The sequence below is a fragment of the Saimiri boliviensis genome, chromosome 1, assembly GCF_048565385.1.
Source record: "Saimiri boliviensis isolate mSaiBol1 chromosome 1, mSaiBol1.pri, whole genome shotgun sequence".
NCBI lineage: Eukaryota > Metazoa > Chordata > Mammalia > Primates > Cebidae > Saimiri > Saimiri boliviensis.
Window position 1 is genome coordinate 300563782 of NC_133449.1, and position 19764 is coordinate 300583545.

The 19764-nt window shown below is 56.1% G+C and overlaps 1 protein-coding gene across 1 annotated transcript in view; it reads left to right on the plus strand.

Moving 5' to 3' along the window:
• Positions 1-7008, plus strand: part of SLC6A3 (solute carrier family 6 member 3) — a 46437-nt gene extending 39429 nt beyond the window's left edge. Inside the window, exons 13-14 of the mRNA XM_039469079.2 lie at positions 505-576; positions 6985-7008. Of these exons, the coding sequence (XP_039325013.1) occupies positions 505-576; positions 6985-7008 (96 nt within the window). The remainder of the gene's footprint in view (positions 1-504; positions 577-6984) is intronic.
• Positions 7009-19764: the final 12756 nt, after the last annotated feature.

The following is a 19764-nucleotide window of genomic DNA, read 5'->3' on the forward strand; positions in this document are numbered from 1 at the left end:
CCCGAGTGTGAGCCCCCGAAGATACCACCAGCTCTGGGAGGACTCGGTACTGTCCAAGCCCCAGGAGCTGCCGCAGCGGGCCGTGAAAGGAAGGCAGGCCCAATGGTCACTCTCCCAGGAGCCACAGGGGACAAAAGGCAAGTGCTCCTGGAATGTGTCAGCTGCAGGCGGCGCCAAGGCTGCCCACCAGGGCATGGGCACTTTCTTATTCAGAGCCCACCACATGTGGTGACTTAGAAACAGCTGCCTCAGTGGAGAGGCCTCAAAGACCACGTTTTATTTCAAGTGAGGGCTCATTTAAGGAGACCATCAGGACGTCGGCCTCCAGGCCTGACCAGTGTCAGGTCGGTGTGGGCACTGGCAGTGTGTCAGCGCTGGGCGCGGGTGGTGTGGACGCTGGCGGGTGGGCACTGGCAGGTGAGGGGTGCTGGCAGGTGCGGGTGCTGGCAGAGTCAGCGGTGGGTGCTGGTCTGCACTGGCCCCCGCACTCTCCTTGTCTTTCAGAAACTGGCCTACGCCATTGCACCTGAGAAGGACCGTGAGCTGCTGGACAGAGGGGAGGTGCGCCAGTTCACGGTGAGGTCACAGCCCCCCGGGCCTCTCTCGGGGAATTCCGAATGGTCCCAAGCATGGTGTTCTTTGCCCCCGCTGCTCCTGCAGCCCCCAGAGGGCTTCAAGGCTAGTGTGGACAAGGCTGGTGTAGATGAGACTGCTGTAGGTGGCACTCATTTACTCAGTCAGCATGTGCTCCACGAGGACAGGCAGGCAGCAGTGGCAGGTGACAGTGGAGGCGTGCACCTGGGAGGGGGTGCATGATGCGGGGGGCCCCAGGAGGAGCATCTGCGCAGATGCCTGCAGTATGCACGATCCCTGCAAAGACCTGGGCACATCCCAGACATGGGAGCAGCACCCTGCAGGGCCAGCTAAGCCAGCTTAAGGACCCGCCCGCCTCACAGGGGCACCAGGGACAGTGCCAGGAGCAGGCCAGGAGGGGAGGTCTGGGCCTGGTCATCGGGAGCCACAGGACGCCCTGGAGGGACTGGGAGAGGCCCGGGGAGCCTGGAGCAGGCTCCAGGTGAGACAGTGGTCACACCAGGTCTTTCCTGCACCCTGGGAGCCATCCAGGAGTGTGCGCACATCGCACGTGTTCATGACCTGCCTTGCAGCATGTGCATCCCGGGGGCACAGAGGAAACACTTGACGAGGCTTTCCTCCCACAGCCCTGAAAGGCAGCCCGCCACTCTCTCTACACAAGGCCCCTGAGGCCCAGAGAGGCCTGGGAATGTGCCCACCATCACAGAGCTGGCCGGCAGGAGAGGCACCTGGGCTGTGCCGTGGGCCCATGGCACTGTCCTCTCCACCCCAGAGCGGCCTCAGCCCGGACATGATTCCAAGCACTAACGTCACACAAATGCTGACAGCAGAGTCCAGTGCACGGCAAAGGGCAGAGAAGGCTGGTGTGCAGGGCACCGAGGCCCCACCTCGGGGCTGCCTCTTCCCTCCAGCCACCTCTCTGTGCCTCCTCCTGGTGAACAGTCCTCCCAGCAGGGGTCTCATGAGTTCACGCACGGGGACCGCAGCAAGGAGCACAGCTTTCCTTGTTCCTCCTCCCTGCAAGTCCCAGTTCTGGTGTGGGCTCGGCCTCCCTCCCTCGGAATCCTTCCCTCTGTCCTCCCAGTGACTCACCTGCTGCAAACACAGGAGAAGCATCCAGGCTTCACAGCCATCTGTCCAGGGGACCCCAGCCCCTCCCCACTGGCCTCTGATCCAAGTCCACGAGAGCCTCTCTCCTGTGAGAGTCCTACACCTGGGGGTGGTGCACTTTGTAGAGGATCTTGCTCGTCTTCTCAAATATCTAACTTTGACTTCATGTGGGACTCTTGCTCTGCTTCCTGTCACATTAACCTCAGCTCCTGTATTTATTGTTTCTTCCTCTGCTTTTCTTGGATCTACTCTGCTGTAGTTCTGCTAACTTTTCAATTTGGACCTTAGATTAATGATCCTCCTTTGTTCTTTTCTAATGTAAGCATTCAAGGCTATGATTTTTCCTCAAAATACTTCATGTGTTGCATTCCACATTTTACAGAGTACTTCCTTTACCTTTTAGTTCTAAGTATACTTTAATTTCCATTGTGAGTTTGTCAACTCATAATTTGCTTAAAAGTCTGTTTTTAAGTTGCCAGATACATGCAGATGTTTTATTCATCGTTTTGTGGCTAATTTCCAAATTCATTCTTTGTTCTCAAACACATATGATACTTATTATTTAAAATGTATTGAGACTTCTTTAGGGCCTTGTACCTGATCAACTTTGATAAACGTTGCACATCTTTTAGATGAACGTGTTCTTCTCTAGTGATCGATGCACGGTTCTGCCCCGTCCATTTGAATAGGCTTGTCTGTCATGTTACCCACATTGTCTACACTTTGTCCATTTTAGGGGTGCTTGACCATGAGTAATTGAGAGCTGCCTGAGGCATATTCTACCTCAATAGCATATTGGTCTGCTGTTCCCCTGCAGTTATACCAGGTTTTGCTCTCTCTAGTCTGAGGCTGTTACCTGCGGTTGATCCATGTCTAGAAGGATTATATCTTCCTGGTGATGTGAACTCCCTAATGAAGCTTTTGAATGTAAAGTCTGATTTGTCTGGGATGACTGTAGTTGCACCAGGTGTCTTCTGAGTTTTCCAGAAATATCTTCTGCAATCTATTAACTTTTAGCTTTGCAGTGATCTTAAGATTTAGATGTCTTTTGCAAACCCAGCAAACACCTAGAATTTTTTACTCTGACAATTGGGCAGATCAATCCATTTACATTTGTTGTGATTGTTGATATATTTGAAATTAATTCAACTGTCTTTCAATTCTATTTGTCCCACTTTTTAATGTTTATTTTTCTCCTTTATTGCCTTTTTATAGATTGATTTTTTTGGTTCATTTATTTTTCTTATTCCATTTATTTCTTTCTACTTTTTTTTTTTTTTTTTTTTTTTTTTTTGAGATGGAGTCTTGCTCTGTCACCCAGACTGGAGTGAAGTGGTGTGATCTCCACTCACTGCAACCTCCACCTCCCAGGTTCAAGTGATTCTCCTGACTCAGCCTCTCGAGTAGCTGGGATTACAGGCACCTGCCACCATGCCTGGATAATATTTGTATTTTTAGTAAAGACAGGGTTTTGCCATGTTGGCCAGGCTGGTCTTGAACTGCTGACTTTGAGTGATCCACCCACCTCTGCCTCGCAGCCACTGTGCCCAGCCTTATTCTGTTCTTTTCTTGGGTTGTACCATACATTTTTCACTTAAACTGTACAATTAAACCATGTCTTAACCCTGTCTCATCACGAGGACTTAAATCTTCCTTCTACTGATGAATATGCTGTGATTGTTCAAATCCTTCTGTCTTTTTAACCCACACATTAGACACTGCTGCTGTTCTCGTTGTTGTTATTCTGTACCGACTCACTGTGTTCCTTGGACTAATGTGCACGCTTGGCGTTTGTTGCTGCCCATACTTTTGTTATAGACTTACTTTCTTCTAGGACCACTTTTTTGCTTTTCAAAGAGCATCCTTCAGACATTCCTTAGAGGAGGTCTCTTGCCAGCCTCCTCACTACTGGTGTTTGTGAACGTCTTTACACTGCTCTCATTCACCAAAGCACTGTAGTGGGCTCTGGGTCCTAGCCTGACAGTGACCATCAGCATTTTGGAGGCATCAGTGTTCTGTGGCTGTGCTGAGACCTACAGACTCGTGAGCCGTTCTGTGCCGTGTCCTCTGTCCTCACCTCTGCACGCAGCTGAGTTTCCTGTGCTCCGTCCTCACCCCTGCTTCACCCCTCCACGTGGCTGAGTTTCCTGTGCTCTGTCCTCACCCCTGCCTCACTCCTGCACGGGGCTGAGTTTCTTGTGCTCTGTCCTCACCCCTGCCTCACCCCTGCACACGGCTGAGATTCCTGTGCTCTGTCCTCACCCCTGACTCACCCCTGCATGTGGCTGAGTTTCTTGTGCTCTGTCCTCACCCCTGCCTCACTCCTGCACGGGGCTGAGTTTCTTGTGCTCTGTCCTCACCCCTGCCTCACTCCTGCACGGGGCTGAGTTTCTTGTGCTCTGTCCTCACCCCTGCCTCACCCCTGCACACGGCTGAGATTCCTGTGCTCTGTCCTCACCCCTGACTCACTCCTGCATGTGGCTGAGTTTCCTGTGCTCTGTCCTCACCCCTGCCTCACCCCTGCACGGGGCTGAGTTTCTTCTGCTCTGTCCTCACCCCTGCCTCGCCCCTGCCTCGCCCCTGCACGCAGCTGAGATTCTGGTGCTCTGTCTTCATCCCTACACATGGCTGAGATTCTCCTGCTCCGTCCTCACCCCCTGCCTCACCCCTGCACAGGACCGAGTTTCCCGTGCTCTGTCCTCACCCCTGCCTCTCCTCACCCCTGCCTCACCCCTGCACGCGGCTGCGTTTCCTGTGCTTTTCATGTTACAGGTTCACTGTGAAGTGTGGGGACCGGGGTTTCTTCTTTTTTTATCCTGTCTGGGTATGTTGTGCATCCAGATCTGTAGATTCAAAAATCGTGTGATTCTGTGAATTTCGCAGCAGCATGTTGGAAGATTGCCTTCTGCCTCTGTTTCTGCTATGAGGCTCCGGTGCGTCCGCTTTGTCCCCGGGAATTGTCTTCATTTGAATCTCGGGTGCACAGTTGAGTAGCACACGCTTATCATTAATCCACAGGTGGCCATTTTTAAACGATTGATTTGTCTGTGTAACAGACAGACCCTGTGAGCCCACAGCAGGGAAACCAGACACTGTGGAAGCTGCCCACACCCATCTGTCCCTGAGTCTAGCTCGATCTTTCCCTTGCCCTTCCTATGGTCTCGTGTTGTTGCATCTCTAAACATTTCTAGGTTCCCAGGGTGTTATTTGGCTTCAGCTTTCGGTGTAGCCCTAACTGACCCCTGCTGAGGTGAGACGTTGTGCATGCTCCATGTGAAGCCCAGAGAACCCTGCTGTCTTTCCTGGCTGGGGGAGCAGGGACTGTGCCCAGCCCCGTGTGGGCATCAGAGGTCGTTCCTTCTCTCTGGTTCTATTGGTAGTCCTTCCCCAGCCTCCTCAAGCACGTGGGATGTGCTCTGCGGAACCCTCGGTGGTGGTCAGGGGCACTGTCCAGGGTCTCCTCTCTGGCGCTCTGGCCTCTAATCTGCGGCCACCTGTTTCCCTAGCCTCTCCGCTCAGGGAGTCCGCTAGGCTGCACCTTCCCTGTGCTGCAGTCTAGAAACTCCCTAGAGGCAGTGAGCAGGGTGGTGGAGAGGGCCTTTCTGGTCGGGGGCCCTCCTTTTGCTTCCCTCAGGGACCACTGACCCTTACGCTGTGGTTTCCAGTGTCTGGTAGGTCATTGGTGCATGTATTTTGTTTATTTGGGGGTTGTTTTGGACAGTAGGGTAAATTCAGCCCCTACTATTCCGTGTAGATCAGAAATGTCGGTGTCCATAGCTACAGTTCACCCACGTGACTGGTCGCTGACTGTCCATCGTGTAAACAAACCACAGCTCAGCGCTGCAGGTTCTGCCTCCCACGCCCCTTCCCGTGCTCTGCCTTCCCAGCCGTCCCCTTTTCTTCTTCGTCTCCAGAAACCGCACGTGTGCTCTGCTGTTTCTCGTGACATTCTCATCACCATGTTGTGTGAGTGTCCCTTTGTCGAGAGCCCCCTGTGTGGCTGTCCTGTAATCTGCTGCAACCGGTCTGGTTCTCTGGGGTCAAGTGGAGGTCTGGTTTCCGGGGACTCGCTCAGAATGGGTGCTGTCTTCTGTTCTGGTCTTTATTTTACATTTATGGCTTGATCTTACTCTGTGGGAATCTGGGGGTCCCCCAGGCACACCTTCCTCCAGAGGGGGGCCTTCTGCTTCTGTCAGAGGGCAGGACAGAGAACGGCTTCTCCCGCAGGTGGAAGGTTCACAGCTGGAGTCCCAAGCATGGCTTCCCCATCACTAGGCTGAGGCACGGCTGCCACCCAGAGCCTCTGCTCCAGTGCTCCAACCACTGAGCCACCCCTTGCTGTGGGTCCTGGCCGGGCTCCCTGTGCCCACCAGCCTTCACGGAGCCCCGAGCGTCACCTGGATGCTGCCTGTGCTGGTGTCTGCTATGGCTGCTTCAGGCCCCCTGCAGACCCCTGGCCTGTCGTGTGATCCCAGCCAGGTTGCAGAGGCCCCTGCAGGCTCTCCGTGGAGCGGCCGAAGAAGTCTGTGGTGTGGCCAGTGGTAGTTTCAGTGGCTTTCCGTGGCCAGTGTGGTTTTGTCAGAAGCAAGCCCTGCATGGCCACTGGGAAATGTTTGTGAGGCACACCTCTTGCCATTTCGTGCTATCGAGAGGCTTCTGCTCAGAAATAGGCTGAACTTGCGGCTGCATGATAGCGGGCAGTGACGTTTGCCGGCCGGCCGAAGAGCTGCTCTTGTCTATCTTGTCAGTCCCTGAGCGGTCAGCACGCCCTGCTCTTGTGCCCGCCGGGGTCACCGAGAGCAAGACAGAGCTGCAGAAGCAGCATCTCACTCTGGCAACGCATCCGAGACCCCCAGGAAGGAGGCGGGGACGTGAGAGAGAGGTGACATCACCACATCACCCCCAAATCACTGGGGTACAGTCTAGAACCAGCCCCAAACTGAGCATGCCCAGCATCTCTCGTACCCAGCAGCTGAGCTCAAATACGCCCCAAAGGCCACCATGCCCACCACGGCAAACACAGTCTCACTGCTTTTTAAAAATCAAGTAATAATTGATTTACAGAAGTGAATGAGGCTTCGGATCCCTGGCGCCTGTCAGGAGCATGGTGGTCCGGGCCCCCCACGAGCCCCCCGCTCTCCCAGGGCTTGTGGTCAGGAGGCTACAAGCTGTCTGCTCACTGCCGGTGGCTGGTCCCAGCCACAAGAGGTGGGCTTTGGCCCGGGGCTGCCCTTCTGTAAGCAGCCTCACTGTTTCTGAATAAACCTGTTTTCTTTCCAGCTCCGTCACTGGCTCAAGGTGTAGAAGGAGCAGAGACAAAGACCCCAGGAGATCATCCCGCAGTGGGAGAGACCAACAAACCAAGGAAATCTAAGCTTGAAGAGCAGAGGCGACTTCTACTCTCCAACCTCTACCGAAAACAAAAAAGCAGGAGCAGAGGCTCCTGTCTTCTGACTGTTTACACCTTTCCGTGCCGGGAGCACACCTCGCCCCGTCTTGTGTTGCTGTAATAATGACGTAGATCTGTGCAGTGCAGTCCACTCCATTCCTGCCCCCGCAGGGCAGTAAAACGCCCACCTTCCTGCTGTCTGTGTGAGGCTCCCTCCCCGCCCCGGCTCCCGGCTCCGAGGCTGCCCGGGCACTGTGTTCTCAGATGGGATTCCCATCCCTGTAGACGCACCCAGCGGGAATGCCTCGGACTGCTCAGCGCAGTCGCTTCCTAGGCCGTTTATTTTGCCTGTGTTAAAAAGCCGTGCGTCCTGCTTTGTTTAGCTGTGCAGAAGGTGAACTGGAAGAAACCACGAGTTCCTGCAAAGTCCTTTCCTCATGCTTGGCTCCCAGCAGAGGCTGTAAATGGAGCGTTCAGTTGACACATTGCACACAGAGTCATTCAGAGGCATTGGAGGATAGGGGTCCCGGTGTGTCTCACCAGGAAATTCTGTTTATGTTCTTGCAGTAGAGAGAAATAAAACTCCTTGAAACCAGCTCAGGCTACTGCCACTCGGGCTGCCTGTGGGACCTTGTGGTGTAGCCCTCACAGAGGAGTGGCCTACCCCAGGATGCATGCAGGTCCCTCCTAGGAGCGTGTCCTGCCCCGGGACGCGTGCAGACCCCTCACAGGAGCACATCCTACACCAAGACGCATGCAGGGCTCCCTCGAAGGCAGCCTGCAGGCCACACTCTTCCTGGCCTTGAGCCGTGACCTTCCACCAGGCACCCCCCTGGAATTTTATTTTTCTCAGGTGTATGTCACATCAATAACAACAGTTTTTATGTTCGGAAATGGCTTTTTAAAATCACATTTACCTGTGAATCAAAACAAATTCAAGAATGCGATGCCTGCGAATCTGTTTGCTGATGTTGCAGGTTTTGTTTACAAGAACAATCAGCAATACTGAGCGAAGGAAATTAGCCAAGACCCACCTTTCCACGCACGCTGCCCTCTGTCACGCCGGGAAAGTGCACATTGTATTTTGAATTCATGGGTCAAGATAGGGCTGCCTGCATGTTGCCCAGGGGCAGGGACCGTGCAGGGCCAGTCACATCCCTGCAAGTGGACAAGGGCTCCAGGGACTGGAGGGTGACGCTCAGCGGGAGCCGTCAGCCTGTGAACCGCGAGGCCGCTGCGGTCAGCACAGAGGGTGGCTTCCCCGCCGCCATCTGGGGAGGGATTCCGTGTAGCAACCTGGGTGTGGTCCGTGTCTGTTCTCCTCTCTAGTCAGCGCCTTATGGGTCCCTAGGCACAATAAAGACATCCACGGTGGAAACACCGCCTCAGCCTCCCCGCCTCATTTCGGATGGGCCCAGGTGCCCTGCTCACACCCGGAGGGCAGCTTCCACCCCAGCCCAGCCCACCCACAGCAAGGCGTCCACACCTGATGCCTCTGGGCACATCTCTCCTTCCAGCCTCCCCCAAAACCTGGAGGCAACACCTCCACTACGCTCCTGTGCAGCTGTGCTGGGCTCCCCCCTCCCCGGGCTCCCACACAGGTGTGCTGGGCATGACCCGTCCCCCTCCCGGGCTCCCACACGGGTGTGCTGGGTGTGGCCCGTCCCCCCTCCCGGGCTCCCACACAGGTGTGCTGGGTGTGACCCGTCCCCCCTCCCGGGCTCCCACACGGGTGTGCTGGGTGTGACCCGTCCCCCCTCCCGGGCTCCCACACAGGCGTGCTGGGTGTGGCCCGTCCCCCTTCTCTGGGCTCCCACACGGGTGTGCTGGGTGTGACCCATCCCCCTCCCAGGCTCCCACACGGGTGTGCTGGGTGTGACCCGTCCCCCCTCCCAGGCTCCCACACGGGCGTGCTGGGTGTGACCCGTCCCCCCTCCCAGGCTCCCACACGGGCGTGCTGGGTGTGGCCCGTCCCCCCTCCCAGGCTCCCACACGGGTGTGCTGGGTGTGGCCCTTCCCCCCTCCCAGGCTCCCACACGGGCGTGCTGGGTGTGGCCCGTCCCCCCTCCCGGGCTCCCACACGGGCGTGCTGGGTGTGGCCCGTCCCCCCTCCCAGGCTCCCACACAGGCGTGCTGGGTGTGGCCTGTCCCTCCTCCCGGGCTGCCATGCCGTGTTGGGTGCAGTGCTGACCCTCACCCAGGTCCACACTCCTGCGGGGTCCCTGTGGCAGGTTGTGGCACCTACTTTATGTTGTGCCCACTTGCCCAGGCTGGACCTCGCTGCCATCCTGCACCACCCTCCCCTTGCCCCTTGCCTGCCCACCAGCATTCCCGTGGGCTCCCCGTGTGTCCGGACTCCAACCACGTTGCCTGACCACTGCCGCTGCCCAGCCCGAGAGCCTCCTGAAAGCCCTGCCCCAGATCTTAGTGGCTCCTGGCCCTCAGTCCAAGTGTCTTTTGTCACTCTGTAGCTTAAAGGTCTCTTCTAGATGCCAACAGATCAGGCCATAACCCAGGGAAACCCCAGGGTTATCCCAGTGCTTGGAGTAAACACCAATACCCTTAGCTGACCTGTGAGAGGATGGCAGTCATCCCCTCCAGGCGGCGACCTGTGGGACAAGTGTGACTCCTGCCAGCCCACCTGCAGCCTGGCCCTGAACCGCCCGAAGGCACCCCCTTCCCCACACTGAGGGCTTTGTGCCTGGCAGCAGGTGGAGGCACCCCTGCTGGCCACACAGGCCTGGGGGTCCAGGCGGATGCTCTGTGAGCAGCCATAAGTCACTATGTGGGCTGAGACTTGAAGGACTCCGACACCATCATGGGTGACTGTACTAAGTCCTAGCAATTGGAGAGGTGGGCCCCAGGGCCGAGTGGGTCTCCTCTGCCTGTGGTCCCAGCAGCTCAGCAGCAGGGCCAGCCCAGATGGCTGCTGGCCACAGACACAGTTGGGCTTTGCTGAGCGGGTCGTGGTCCCGCCTAGGCCCATGACACCGAAGCCTTTCTCAGAGGTGTGGGGCCTGCAGGGACTGGTGGCATGTGGACCCGGGATCAGGACACTGGGGGAACAACCAGCTGAGACCCTTCCCCAGCCCCCAAAACAAAGGCATAGCCGTCCCCGAGCAGGGAGGAGTGAGGGCCCGCATGTGGGGTGTCGCCTCTCCAGTGTGTGAGTTGTGGATGGTGTCCTTGGGGGGAGCACGGGAGCACTCCAGGCTGATGGCGCCCTACGACTAAGCAGCCCCTGCACACCCCACACGGTGCCAGCCCCATGCCTGCTGGCCACTGGCGAGCTTTCGGGCTCTGCAGGCAACCAGAAAGCATAGTGCAGGTGCATGCAGGGTGCTCGTGCCGAGCAATTTACTCAGGGTGCCTGAGGGAGCGGGTGAGGGAGGGGCACGGACACCCCGGGAGTAGAAAGAACTCCGCGGGTCCGTAAGGAAGAGGCAGACACCCATCAGAAGAGGGGACAGAAACCTTGGATGAGTGCCAGCAAGGGAAAATGCCCACATGGCCAACAAACGTATGAAAAGTGGCCCAACCTCGCCAGTTGTCGTGGAAACGCAGTCGGCCACCCTGTAATGTCACGGCACACACCCATCACAGCAGCTGGGCTTTGAGAAGCTGAGCCCCTGTGTGGCTGAGTGTGGACGGGAAGGACACTCGCACCTTTCAGGTGGGTGAGAGAGCTCCGTGGCAGGAAAAGTGCTGCGCTGCCCACGAGGGCTGGGCCTGCCCCCAGCCTCACTGCTGCCCCCCAACCTCCCCTTTATCACTTAGCCCGTTACTCTCGGGTGGCCACGACGTCCCCCCGCCACCTCGGGAGGTGCTGCCCTAATAGCTCACACCTGAAGCCCCCAGGGCTGGCCTTGGGCAGCTGGGCCCTTGTCCAAGGGCCCCTGGGATTGAAGCCTGTGCCAGGGTGGCCCAGGGCCAGACCCTGACCATCTTGAGAGCAAAGTCCCCATCCCGACCTGCAGTCTGATGCATGTCCAGAGTCCCTGTGAGGATGGGCTGGGCCCCACCTGCAACCACACCTGCTCCAACCTCTCTCCTCTGTTGGCCCGTTTCCCGCTCTCTCCTGGTTTTCTCCTCTGAGTCCCAGTGAGTCAGGAGCACAACAATCTCCACTCAAGAGTCTACAGGAGGGGGCCGGGTGCGGTGGCTCAAGCCTGTAATCCCAGCACTTTGGGAGGCCGAGGCGGGTGGATCACGAGGTCAAGAGATCGAGACCATCCTAGTCAACATGGTGAAACCCCGTCTCTACTAAAAATACAAAAAAGTAGCTGGGCATGGTGGCACATGTCTGTAATCCCAGCTACTCAGGAGGCTGAGGCAGGAGAATTGCCTGAACCCAGGAGGCGGAGGTTGCGGTGAGCCGAGATCGTGCCATTGCACTCCAGCCTGGGTAACAAGAGCGAAACTGCGTCTCAAAAAAAAAAAAAAAAAAAAAAAAAAAGAAGAGTCTACAGGATTCCAACCTAAGAGACATGATCGCAAGCCCCACCATTCTCCGCATGCCTAACAGAGACCAGCATATGGACACATCGAGAGGCCTGTGCAGTGTGTCCATAAAAGCCAAAACTGGGAGCAGCAGAAAGGCCAGCACTGAGTGAGCACGCGTGGCAGGAAGGGCCGAGAGCCCTGGCCCTGGCTGCTGAGGTGGCGTGAAATCTTGAATTGTGTCCCCCGAGAAAAGTAAAGAATTGGCTCCTTATCTGAAAACAAGGTTGTTGTGGACGCAGTTAGATAAAACAAGGTCATACGGAAGTAGAGTGGGCCCTAAACCCAGTGTGACGGGGACTGGATGAGAGGAGGGCAGAGACACTGAGACCCTCAATCCAACAACTGGTGTGGAGGGATGTGCCTGCAAACCAAGGCTCACAGGGGGCTGCCAGCATCACCAGGGGCTGGAGACACACACAGAACAGATGCTGCCCAGAGCTTCCAATGGGAGCCAACCCTGCCCGCCCAGGATTTCAACCTTACAGCCTCCAGAGCTGCGAGACAATGAGCGCCCAGTTTGTGGTGGGCTTCCCCAGGGCATTAGAGAGAGCAGGTCCGTCCCACCTGGGCATCCGGGCACCTGCGACACCCCTGGCCCTTCGGACGCTCCCCCAGGCTTCACTCTCCCCCCCCCACCCTCTTGTCCTCCCTCTTGTTCTCTCATCTGGAACTACCTTCTGTCTGCTCCCACCATGAACTTTCCCAGCTTCACCCACTTGCTCCCATGCCATGTCATCGCCTCTGGAAGTCTGCTCCCACCCCAGCTTCTGGGTTCTGACCCTTGGCCAGTGTTCCTTGAAACCCTCATTCTCCCAAGGTCTTCCCCAGCAGGTGTCCTATTGAAGGCAGACAGCTCATTGTGTCTTTTCCAGCAGGAATTGAGTTAGTCTCACTTCTGCCAGTGTCCTGAACAGGCCTGGTACCTGGAAGACAGTGCATTTAATGTATGTTTACAGATGGATGAATGAATGGGCGGGTGAAGGGGGGTGGATGGATAGATGGGTGGATAGATGAGGGATGAATGGATGGATGGAAGGCTGCATGGATGGACAGGAGGAAGGAGGGATGAATGAAAGCAGAGAGAAAAGGGCAGGAGAGAGAGAAAGGGATAAGTAGATTGATGAATGCATGGGTGGGTTGATGGATGGGTGGTGGATGGTTGGATGAATAAATGGATGAATGGAGAGTTGAATAGATGGGTGGGTAAATGGATGGATGTGTGGATGGACAAAAGGAAGAAGAGAGGGAGAAAGGGAGGGAGGGTAACAGGGAAAATTGGTGAGTAGATGGCTGGGTGGATAGATGGTTGTTTATGCTTGGGTGGATGGATGAATGGATAGTTGGATGGATGGGCAGGCAGGTGATGGATGAGAGAAGGTTGGAGGGGTGGATAGATGGATGGATAGGTGAATGGATGGGTGAGTGGATGGGTTGATGATGGATGGATGAGTAGTCAAGTGGGTGGATATGTGATGGATGGATGAATGAATGGGTGGTGTGTGGGTGGATGGGTTGACAGTATGGTGAGGCGGTGATGGATGGATGTGTAGATGGGCGAATGGATGTAAGGGTAGGCTATGAATGGATGGAGGGATGGATGAATGGGTGGATGGAAGTATGGATGGATGCATGCATGAATGGATGCATGGATGAGTGGATGATGGATGTGTGGATGGACGGGTGGGTAGATGGGTAAATGGATGTGCGAATAGATTATGGATGGATGGAGGGATGGATGAATAGGTGGATGGATGTATGGATGGATGAATAGGTGGATGGATGGACAAATGGATGCATGGATAGATGGATGATGGATGGATGGAGGAATGGATGAGTGAATGGGTGGGTGGAAGGGTAGATGGATGTGTGGATGAATGGATGCTTGGGTTGACAGATAGATAAATGTGTGGATGGATGGATGCATGAGTAGATGGATAGATAGTTGGGTGGGTAGATAGGTAAATGGATGTGTGAACAGGTTATGGATGAATGGAGGGATGGAAAGATAGACAGATGGATGCAAGGATGGATGTGTGGATGGCTGGATGCATGGATCGACACATGAATGGATGGACAGATGATGGATGATGGATGGATGGATGGATGGATGGATGATGGATGCATGGATGGATGGATGGAGGAATGGATGAGTGAATGGGTGGGTGGAGGGGTAGATGGATGTGTAGATGGATGGGTGGATGGGTGGGAGGTCCTGGATGACATGTACCTGACCACCATTCTGGTCCAATCTAAAACTCCCCCATAGGGCTGGCAGTATGAATGCCGTATTCAACACCTGTTCCCCAAAGAGGGTTGGGCTATTTCATACAAATGAAACATGTTAATTTCAAAATATCTGAAGAAATATTTTCTTCTCACCCCAACTTTGTGCAGAACCCAAGTTTCCTGGGAGGGATGAGCCCGCCAGAGGCCGCTTTGGTGCTGGACAGGAGGCTCACCCCTCCGCACCCTGCACTTTACCATTGGATTTGTGCTCTTTGCCAAGTGACCTTTAGACACGCAGCCTGGGGTTTTAAAGCCTGAAAAAGCCGTACGATTTTTCCTTTGAGAGAAGCATTTTAATAAAGGTTCGGCAACAGTGAAATACGTGCTGGAAGGGTAAACGGATTCCTCTGTTTGGCTTTTTTTGTTTGGCACTCCACAATCCTCCTTTAATCTCTGTAGATGCATTTGACTGGCCCAAAGGTCACAGCCTTTACCTGTTTCCTGATGTCTGACAACACAAAAAACGCCACCTTTTTTGAAGCACATTTCATTAGCAAATCCTACACTCCCTGGCACCTCGCCAGCTCTCCTTCTCCTGAGGACGAACCAGGTCACAAACACAGCCGACCCTGACGCTGCGGCTGGGACCCAGGATTCCCAGCAGGACAGAGCAGAGGGATACTCGTGTCCTACAGACAGAGAGGGGTCCCGCAAACCAATGGCCAGTGCACCGGTGGCTGATTCGGGGAGCTAGAGAAAACAGAATTGAAACCGATGGTCACCCCATGGCCTCCCCACCCTGCACCCCAGCCTGTCACTTAAGTGACCCGGTTCATGCGGAGCTAGGCAGGACGGAGCTGCAGTGTCCAGCTGTTCTGTGCAGCCGGGGGTGAGAACCATGGCCCCAGCCGAGACCCACAGCCATTAGCATCCCTACAAAGGATGGGAACCTCAAGAGAGCCACATGCCTGGCACAGAGGGGCAAGGGCTGTTTTTTGAGACCTGGGCCTCAGGTGTGTGTGAAGGAGAGGGAGGTGGGCCTCCCTTCCTGCCTCAAAACGCTCGCATGAATAAAGGGTGCACTTCATGCCACTAGAAGAGCCCACCCGAGGCCACAGCCCCCCCCCTTGGTGGTCCTACAGAGGCCTCCTCTCCAAGGACACCAGCCCGCCATGGCCTCTGAGGACACAGGGCCAGACACCAAGTGGGTGGGTGGGGTGGAAAGACAATATCATAGACTCTATTGCCTAAAATATCCCACTTCTAGGGTGAAGGCAGATGAATTTCCATGTATATGACTGACCTTCCCAAATCCAGCCAGCATTACTGCATCAAGCACTGAACGTATTTGTCTAGAAATTAAATAATGTTACTCATTCTGCCAGCTGAGATCCTCTTTCCTTAAAACTGTTTGTCATATAGATGAAGGGACCCATCAAACAAAACGTTTTATTTGATTAAAAGTTGGATGGCATACATATTTACACAGTGTTAGTGGGACAGAAATGTGCCTTTTAAATTGTGCTCTCGGCCACGGCTGCTGGCCACGGGCTCCAGCCGGCCATGTCCTGCAGGTCCCCACTGTTAAGCCCATCCTGGTTCAGAATCAAAGGTTAATATTTAAGTGGTTCTTCAATACGTGTATTCAAAGACAGCATTATGACTGTCAGCTACGGAAACATTCTCATATCCTCTAAGCCTTGTTCACACAGAGAAACTGTATCTAAAATTCTAAAATGTTCCATTATATCACAATGGTGATTTTTAAAGCTTAGAAAGAAGGGGAAAAGAAACCACCTGTAGGTTCGTTACCCAGAAACAGCCAGCGCCCTGAGGTGCTCTGCATTTGTCCGGTGCTCCCCACGCTGAGGTTTGCTCTGGTCCTGTGGCTGGGACGCTGCCGGGCAGCCGCAGACCCTCGCTGCACTTTCTCCATTCAGGGTTGGGTTTCAGGGTTTCGGAGAAAGCAGGAGAGGGCAAGGGCTGGGCTCAGCGCTGGGTCCTGGGTTAGAATCTCCGGCTTCCTCACTGTTTGGCAAGGGTCCTGGCACCTGTGCCTCAGTTTACTCATCTGTGCAGAGAGCAGTCATTGCGCCCAGCATGGAAGGTTGTTGAAAGGGCTGAATGAGTTAAACAGTGGAAACAGCTTAGACATGTATGTGCTGAGGCCTCTGATGTCCCAGATCCATGTAACTATCAGTCTAAGGCTATTGTTATCAGCTCTTAAAAGTATTTCAGAAAACGAAATAAAACAGGCTTTCCAGATTCTGACACGATATAAAAAGGCTTTGGTGGGGATCCCTGAGGTGAGGTTCCTGGAGATGAGCCTGGCCCTGCCATCACACAGTGGGGTCATAACACACAGGACACTACCGGCACCTGCCATCTGGCAGAACACAGGGGACAGTCACCTCCATCTGTCACCACCTGACAAGACACAGAAAACAGCCACTCCCACATGTCACCACCTAACAAGACACAGGACAGTCACCCCCTCCAGCCACCACCTGACAAGACACAGGGGAAAGTCGCCCCCCGTCACCACCAGACAGGACACAGTGGACAGTCACCCCCACCTGTTACCACCTGACAGGACACAGGACACTCACCTCCACCTGTCACCTCCCCACCTGTCACCACCTGACAAGACACAGGGGACAGTCACCCCACCTGCCACCACCTGATAGAACACAGGGGATAGTCACCCCCACCTGCCACCACATGGGAGGACACAGAGGACAGTCACCCCACCTGTCACCACCTGACAGGATACAGGGGACAGTCACCCCCACCTGTCACCACCTGATAGAACACGGGATAGTCACCCCCACCTGCCACCACATGGGAGGACACAGAGGACAGTCACCCCCACCTGCCACCACCTGACAGGATACAGGGGACAGTCACCCCCACCTGTCACCACCTGATAGAACACGGGACAGTCGCCCCCACCTGCCACCACCTGACAGGATACGGGACAGTCGCCCCCACCTGCCACCACCTGAGAGGACACAGAGGACAGTCACCCCCACTGTCACCACCTGACAGGACATGGGACAGTCGCCCCCACCTGCCACCACCTGGGAGGACACAGAGGGCTTCTGGGACCACTTGTGTTGTGTGTGTGTCCAAAGGGCGTGAGCGGACAGCGCAGTGACTGCTGCCTGCACAGAAATCATGCCCTTGAGATGGGAGGCCGGGACACCTGCCACCTGTGACGGGCTCCACACTGGGCTAGAGAGCAGGAAGTGTGTCCTGCTCTCGTGTGTTTTGAGCTGAGTCCCTTTCCCTCGTGGCCACCAGGACACTCAGGGCTGCTGCTGAGCTCAGGTTCAGTGATGGGGTGAGCTGTTATTTCCTCCCGTGTGGCAGACGGACTCCCAAGGCCCCCCTCCTGTCGGTGACACCCTTTTTGGTGTCCCAGCGATAATCCACTTGTAACCCACAGAACACAGCAAAGGAAGTGGAGGACGGGATTGTGTAACACAGGATTGCAACGGGCTTTCTCTGGAGCCCGTCCCTCCCCTGTGGCTTTGAGGAAGCCCATAGCCAGGCTGGGGAGCCCCAGGTGACAGGAATAGCTGGTGGCCTCTGGAAGCTCGAGGCACCCTCCAGCCAGCAAGGAAGTAAAGTCCCGAGTCCACAGCCACAGGGTGCAGGATCCTGCCAATCTCCCCAGGAACAGAGCCAAGTGGACCCTGTCCCCCAGGAGCCTTGGGTGAGACAGCAGCGGCCTGACGGGCTGCACGGGTGAGGCCTGACAGGGGATCCCAGACACCGAGAGGGAGGGGACACCGGTTGCTGTCAGTGTTTGGCTCATGGCTGGCGTTGCCATGCGCAGGAGGCACTCACTTCTCTGTGGTTTTCATTTTATGTTTTCTTATTAGCAGCCCTGGGAAGGGCCAGGCACAGAACATGCCTGAAACACCGTGGAAACGATGGAGGAGGGCAGGCAGGGAGGGGCCTCGGAAACCCTGGGGACCCGAGGGGAGGCCCGTGAAAGAGAACAGTCATAACATTCACTGTTTTGCTTTGTTTTGTTTTGAGATGGAGTCTCGTTCTGTCTCCCAGGCTGGAGTGCAGTGGGGTGATCTCAGCTCCCTGCAACCTCCACCTCCCAGGTTCCAGTGATTCTCCCGCCTCAGCCTCCTGAGTACCTGGGATTACGGGCACCCGCCATCGTGTCCGGCTAATTTTTGTACTTTTAGTAGAGACGGGGTTTCACCTCGTCGGCCAGGCTGGTCTCAAACTCCTGACCTCATGTGATCTGCCTGCCTCGGCCTCCCGGAGTGCTGGGATTTCAGGCATGCGCCCCCGCGCCCGGCCGACATGCACTATGACATGGAGGTTGTTCGGTTTGTTCTCCCGTCTTGGGCTCTGAAATACTTCCTGCGACTGTGTGGTCACCACAGAGCCTTCCCTAGACAGGGAGCCGTACCCACAACACAGCAGGGTGTGCCCGACCCTCCAGCCTCAACAGGCTTTCCAGGCCTCTGCACCACGGGGATGCTGAAGTCACATCCTGGGAGGCCCCTACCCAGCAACCGAGGGGTGAACGCACGGGCACCAAGCCTCCCCGCCAGCACGGGCAGCTCAGAGCCATAACTCCACCCCAGAGCTCCTCTGGGTCCACCGGGTGCCACCCACAGGGCAGGCACCTCCTGAGACTAGAGCCTGCTCAGCCGCCCCCTCCGAAGCCTCCCTGCCCTCCGGGAGACCACTTCCCTCATGGGCGCTGCGGAACCAACTCCCGTTCTTGGGATCATGGCGGCTGCAGCCCAGGAAAGCGGGTGCTGCACGGGCTTCTTCTGGATCCACACGATCAAGAGGGTTTGGCTCCTGAAATGCCCAGAAAGTTTCAGGACCAGGCGCTCTCTGGAAAACCTGAGCTCCTAGTTGTCACACTCATGCCTGGTGCAGTGGAAACACAAGGAGGCCCCAGCAACCGCGCGGGGAGCCCCACACCCCTCCCGCTGGTGGAGACTGACAGTAAAGAAATGAACAGATGTGGTGCCCAGAGGCTGCCGGTGTGGTGGGGAGGGCAGAGCAGGAGGAGAAGGCGGCTGTGTCCCTGATTCAGCCCTAAGAGCCCACAGCAGCACGTGCTCCAGGCCAGGTGTGCCCCTTCCCGCTTCCTGTTTCTGTGCCTTGCCCTTGTCACCATGGGACGCTCGTCACCGCTGTGTCTGTGTTTTCAGAAGGAGCCCCAGAGCCGGGCACAGTGGCGTGCACCCGCAGTCGCAGCATGGGAGCTGGGACCACCCTAGGCCTCTTTAAAAAGAAACACGAAAAGAGGCCTTGGAAACAGACAAGGAGGGTCTCCAGGGCAGCTCCGGGGCTGGTGAGGATGAGGCCCCTCAGGGGACAGAGAGAGGTGGGGGCTGGGCCTGCTCAGGGGGACCGTAGGGGGTCATTGCCTTCTCCTTTGGGGTTTCCCAAAGGAAAAGGCAGAGGAGTTGTCCGCTGAGCTCTGGAGCACAGCACTTGAGCCCCAGGCCCCATCTTCCCCAAGACAATGCCTGTGTCTGGCCCTGGCGCCTGCTGCCCACAGCCACGTCTGGGTGAGGGCAGCACCACCACCTTCTCCTCCTGGGCAGTTGCCCATGTCAGTGCCACAGGGGTGAGGAGGGCCTGCCTCCCCATGTCCTCACACACAGGCCGAGCACTTCCAGTGTCCGTGCCCCACGTGGGGTTTCACATCTAAGCCTTGGCGGGACTAGCATGGCCCCACCGTCTCCCCGGCTGTCCGAGGCGAGGAGACACCCTGACTGGCCAGGTCATGCAGCAGGCAGACGTGCCCTCCCTGGGTGCCAGCTGGTAACCACCATACTGTCCCCGGGGTTCTCAGCTGGGGGGTTCCCCACCCCACTCTTGATTGTCACTACAGGAGGGAGAGGTGCTCTATCCAATGGACAGAGGCCGGGATGGCCGGATGATGTCCT